Consider the following 6,447-nt stretch of genomic DNA (forward strand, 5'->3'; position numbering starts at 1 on the left):
CAGTCCCACATTTTTGACTGTATGCACTATTGTGCAGTTTTAAAATGTGAGATTAACTCCAGTCTAAAACTTAACTAATCTAAACCAAGGCTTTTCAAAGTCAGCCCTGCCACATCAAGGCAGTCCTAACACAATCCACAAGCTTTGTCTTACGAAATACAAAATCTTTTCAAGTGTAACATTCTCTATTTTGAAATGCATTATTTATCGATCAATAAACGATTTGCTGTTAGAGTAGCTGGAGACTTCGGTAGCAGCCTTGTGCCCGAGTGAATGCAGTTTCAGTGTGTTTTATGTTCTTATTCGTCACGGTAAGAATATGTTAAGAGTCGCTGCTGAGAACACACAGCAGCGATGACAAAGAATTCACTAGTGTGGATTCCTTTTCTTCTTTTTCTCAATATTCACATTGTCCTGACAAGTTAATAAAGGAATTGTAAACCTAACAAACACAAACACTGGTTAAACAAATGCTGGAACTTGACCAAGTCTGCAGTCAGCGTTGCAGAACACTGTGAAGTTATTATTGCACATCACCACATTTTCATGCAGTTTTAGTTTTGTAAAGATCAATCTCTACCATCAGAGCACATTTGCTGCAGCAATTTTCTATGAAGATAACTATCAAATACAAAATGAAAAAAAAAAAAAAATTAAAATCTTTGGGTGCATAGGATTGGGAAAATGTTGCAGGTGGAACTAAAATTTGATAACTCAGCGATTTAGAAGCATGCTGTTTCCCTCCAGACCAGTTAGTGGTGGTATTTGCATGAAGAAATAAGTTACTATTCAGACTAATTCCAGGCTGCAAACAACAAAATACACTTCCAAAGTAACACAATATCATGGGACAAGACGGGGAGAAAAAAAGAGAGTGATAGAGAAATATTTAACTAGAATTAAGAAAGGTGGCTCTCTTGTTTTGGTTTTACAGTAAATTGGTTAAGATATGTTTTGGTGTCTAAAATCTCTGTCAGCAGACAGTATGAAGCCATATGAGACATTACATTCCCCCATGTCAGTAAGCCTTGTTAATATGAAACTTTTATGATAAAGATGAAAACCTATACAGGAAAGGCAGCTAAATAAAAAGACATTAGCCCTCAACTGGAGAAGATTACTAATAATATTAAATTAGCCCATCTCAATCACGTCATTAAAAAGCTGCATGAATTACATTTCCATCTGAGTAGAGTCCTGCATGCATCACGTTTTTCCAACCTGGAGCAATCATTGTGGTAGTTACCAAATGACTCATTACATGGAGTTATCTGGATCCATTAATATATATAACCCATGACCTGAAACATGATGCATACACACACACCGTAACGATCTATGGAGGTGGTTACGTTTCAGCTGAACTTGCTCTTAACATACTTTATATGACTTGTGTTCTATCATACTCAATCATATCATCTCTCTGAAATGTTCTGCTTTATTGCCAAAATAGCTAATTATTTAGACCTTTATTATTTGTACATACCTAACTGTGTTGTTTTTAGTACAGTAATAAGCAATCTGGCCCATACAACTTATAATTTATTTTTTAAATATGTACTAATTTGACTACTCTCTTTAATTTTTTTCTTAATTTATCAATCTGAGACGTTTTTTTTCCACGTTAGTCCATCTGCCATCATTTGTACTAGAAATAAATAAACAGATAAATCACAGACTGTAGGTTCCACATTGCTGTCGTAGAAAAAGTTTGAGCTGCATTATTGCCCCATGAGAGCAGACAGGCCCAAAGGGGTTTAATTACTGACTTGAGTTTGTCAACAAAATTATCAATCATGAAAAGCCATGCTTGCCATTCCAAAGTGTTTGCCATTCCACTACACCTCACTTGTTCTTGCTTCTCTGGCTTTAACAGCTGGCTGGATGGCATGGGTAAAATTCCACAATTCATCTTCCTCTTTCCAAGCAGTTTTCCCCTCCTCTCATCTAATTTTTTTCCTAGTTTTCACATCCTCCTCAGATAAAGCTCTCTTTGAGACTGCAGGTATCATCAACATTTTAAACTGAGTTATTCAAATGTATCGAGATGCATATTTCTCCACTTCCCTCCCTTGCAAACACTTTCTGTGAAAATGATATTGTCCACTAATATCAAAACTTTACAGTACCGTAAGTGTGTAGGAGTCTTGTGTCTCTCTGTCAACAGGCTGAACCAGGGTGAGATATCTTTTAATTCCAGTTGCAGATACAGAGAAAACATTAGAATAACTGTCCAGTGAGAATTGGAGCTGAGGATCTTTGGTCTGTTGAAGAAAATAAAAAAAAGACATGTAGAAGCATAGAGAAATAACACATTAATAACAGTCAAGTCCTTAATTACACACTTATGACTTGATTGCAAGACATTTAAATCTGATAATTGCATTGTACAACTTTATGTTAAAAAACAGATGCATAAGAATTAATAAATAAAAAATATTTTTTTCCAAAGGGGGGGCATCCATGCAGATAATCCATATGCAGAACAAAGGAGAGAAAAGGAACCATATAGAGAAAAAAGTTCTTAATTAAAAACAAAAGTCCTGAATATGTTTTACGAATAAAAACATCTCAGAAAGGGTACACATCAATGTGTGTCCATGTGTGGGGGAGGGGGTGTGCTTAGTGATGGAGAGGCAATCCTCATCCAAGACCTCCTCTGACATTACCTACACAGTCATCTCTTCTGTGTGTGGGTGTGAGCGTGTATATGTGTGTATGGGAGAGAGCTCTTTTCATTCCAGATAAGGCTAGCTCAGCAGGGACGAGGGGCTGATAATATTGTCGATGTAGCTGGTGTGGATATTGAGTCATAAATAATCACAAGCACACACAAACACACACAAACAGAAAAAGAACACAAACACACACATTTGCATGCACAAACATAAATAAAATTGATGGACAGAACATAAAACCTATTAGGACTAATCATCGTTGTCGGTGCTTAATGCTGGAGGAGAGACCAGGGTAAGCAATATTAAAAATAACTCCATTCATTTCAGTTGCAACAAATGCACGGTCTCCCACAAACACACACACATTATTCCTTCCTAAGCCCGATCCCTGCTGAGGGGAGGGGGGACTTTTAGAAAGCAATGAACCAAAGCTTGTTTTTGTCAAAATGCTGGTGCTACATTTTAAACAAACCGAGCTCTTGGGAATGCATCGGCGATAATGTTGTGAGAGATAATTTAGGAGGGAAATGGTTTTACTACCAGATTCACAGAGACATTAGATAGGGCACTTCTAACACTGAAAGCAAGGCACAAACCTGAGATTCAGTGGAGCAAAAAGCAGGATAAAAATTGACCCTTTGATGAGCCAATAATAAATATCTCTATGGTTTGTCTAAATGCAGCCACCATTGTTAAAAAAAATTAAATTTATTTTTGAGGTACACATCTGTATATTTACATAACACATGACTATTTCTGTTAAATTAGAATTGCATTTCTTAAATATTAACCGGGACGGTTACTTCTACAGATTTGTTGCATAAGTGTAGTTAACGGCTCTTTAGTATGAAGCTTTAAGTGAAGAAATTAAGCCAAATTCTTTCAGACATAAGGGAGGTATCTCATGATACAGGCATATCCCCAGATACTGCCCCAGAAGGCCTTTTTACATTACGCCATAGCAGAGTGAAGTGAAGCGATGTCTGCTACTGAGAAAAGGGACTTCTTCCAACTATAGGAACCTGATGTGACCTTCTGTCTTTAGTCTTGGTAAGCACATCTCTTCCTCACCTCAGGCAAGGAGGGTAGTCTGGTGAGATGCCTCACTTACAATTCAAAGAATTGGGCTTTATTTCTTATCCTAAAGTTCTCTTTTAACATTTACTTTAGTATGTCACTATGGGAAAGAGAGTCTACCGCATTGCTGGACTAGTTTACTTCAAACACCCAATAAAGTTTAAAGTTTAAACTTTCTACAGGCATGGAATTCAGATCAAGCACTGCTTAAGACAGTTAAATCATTGTTGCATCCAACCTGTAGAACAGAGCCCTGCAGGTTTTCAAATATCCCTGCACCAATGCACTTGATTCAAGTTAATAAATCCTTTTGGAGAACCAAATAGGGCATTATATCCATGTAATTTTGGTCAGGTGTGTTGTTGCAGAGATACACTGTAAACCTGCCAGGCAGCATCCCTCATGGGATTAAGCTGAACAGCACTGCTGTGCAGTCTAGTGAAGATGTGAGGCGTTGCCCACTTGGTAGCTGGACAGTTGTCTTCTGCAAGGACAACTTGAGGCCGCAAGAACAAGAAAAACATTTTTTGGTCTTTTCAATTCATACTTGTGTTGAATTTTTCATTTTTACCGTGCTTTTTGTTATCTGGTTAGCTTATTTGTTTTCTGTTAACTTTTGGAAATTTGAAGTTTTATGCAAGGATGCTGGAGATATCAGCGCTCACAGGGATTCCTGCAGGTATGGATGGATACTGCTTAACTCGCATGTACATACAGAGCACTGTAAAAGGAAGCATTCTGAAGTTACTTATGTTAAAAGATCTCTGGTATTTCACTGGACAAAGAAAGTTTTTTCTGAGACGTAACTGGAAAAAAAAAAAAAGGTCAGCAATATGAGTTTCCAGTATTCGTTGGCCACATTCATAAGGTTTTGCTCACCAAATCTCTAGGTATCATCTCTTATCCAGCCTTTAATTTAAAAACTGCTAATCTGCAGATCTGCCATGCAGCTGCAGTCAGCAGAAAACAACACCTGACAGCTCAAACTAAGATGCATTCTTTTCTCAGATTCATAAGGTTCACTCCCTGTATCTTTTCATTATTTCTAGGAAAAGCTGACAATATTATCATTGCAAACTGTATGAGTAGCACAAGTACAGAGTTTAACAGGCCTGTCAGCAGGAAAATGTGTCCGCTAATGTAAAAACAACAATGGATGAACATTTGGTGGAATTAAGTGTTAGTTTTCCCACAAATACTTGTCCATTGCTTCAGCCATAGGCAGCATCACTGTCCTTGAAACATCAGCCAGCTAAAGAATGAGAAAGCTTATTGAAAACAGTTAAATACAGAACTCAAGTGATACCTACAGGCTTCTTAGTGGGTGTCACCTTAAAAATAAATATGCAAAAGTAAAAATTAGTGATTCATCAGACATATACTCATACATTGAATGGGCAAATGGATAAAGAATCAATCTGAAAAATAACTTATTTAAATTTTTCACATTACTGAAAAACACATTTGCATGAGGGCAATGAATATAAAAAAAAAAAAACAAATGTTAATGACTTAAATAAAATGACCAACTTCTGACTTGTGCTTAACCTTACCTCTTCTACATCGTTATCCAGAGCTATGATGGTCAGTGGTGCAGACAGGCTAATGTTGGTCGCTATAGTTGTTCCTACTGGGGAAGCTTCACTAATGTATCCATGGTAACTGCTGTCCAGGAAGTAGGGGGCCTGGTTGTTTTCATCCAAAACTTCGATTTGGAGGTTAGCAAAAGCTGGCAGGGGGTGGCCATTGTCCTGCTCTGCCTGAAAGGGAGAGGAAAAAATAATTGCTCTCGTTTGCTGTAAATCTTTTGTTATTGACCAGCTGTGAATACTGCTGCTTTAGTACTACCAATCAATTCTGTGCCATTTTGTCATCTTGCGCTAAACAACAAACAAGGATGTTCACTGCCTTTGGTTAGATGTAAGTATACCACAGTTACCTGATTTCACAATTTCCTGAATCAATCGTAAAGATCCCTTAATATTATCACTTTCCAGAGAACATAATAGCTGACCCATATTGGCAGAGAATAAAAACAAAGTTGTAAAGTTTAGAGGTAAAGCTTGTTTCTTTTATTTATCTATCCATTTATTTATTTATTTATAATTATTTTATTTATTCAGTTTGTTGAATTTTACATCGGGATCTGAATGGAGAGAACTGAAACTGAATTAGGAAAATGAATTGGAAAACAAATGTTTCAAATTCAAAGGTTTCATCTTTACTACAATACACCTTAAAAAAAAGATTCAGTTTCAAATACAGTCATACAAATTCTATTTTTTTAAAGCAACTATTCGAACAGGCAAGTTCAGATTCAAATTTAACAATTCACATTCAGATATAAAGAATTCAGATTAGCTCCTTAGTGGCACAAAGTTTATCCAACACAGTTTACTCTTTTAAATGTGTTTGCTGTGTTACTATAATGGTTTTGCGTTTTTGTTTTATTGAGTAGTTTATTACGGTAAGAAGCATTGAGGTGTTGTAGGATCTGTGCCTGTCTTCAATGAAACAAGTTTGATCGGGTGAATGATGGATGAAACTTTAACTATTGGTAATGTTGGATCTCTCTTACATTTGAAAATAAATTATTTTCTAGCTTGTTGTATTTGTGATAAAGCTTTATGGAAAGCCATCGAGTGTGGTGCTTATTGATGACATCAAAATAAATTCAATAGAATAAATTTTG

The 6,447-nt window shown here is 36.5% G+C and overlaps 1 protein-coding gene across 1 annotated transcript in view; it reads right to left on the reverse strand.

Moving 5' to 3' along the window:
* The window catches only part of LOC306771372 (protocadherin-15-like), a gene marked incomplete at both ends in the record, with an annotated part of 199,731 nt that overhangs the window by 120,092 nt on the left and 73,192 nt on the right, over positions 1 to 6,447 (reverse strand). Inside the window, 2 exons of the mRNA XM_079260539.1 lie at positions 2,130 to 2,264; positions 5,309 to 5,515. Coding sequence (XP_079116665.1) covers positions 2,130 to 2,264; positions 5,309 to 5,515 — 342 coding nt within the window. The remainder of the gene's footprint in view (positions 1 to 2,129; positions 2,265 to 5,308; positions 5,516 to 6,447) is intronic.

The sequence above is a fragment of the Telmatherina bonti genome (assembly GCF_933228915.1).
Source record: "Telmatherina bonti genome assembly, chromosome: 21".
NCBI lineage: Eukaryota > Metazoa > Chordata > Actinopteri > Atheriniformes > Telmatherinidae > Telmatherina > Telmatherina bonti.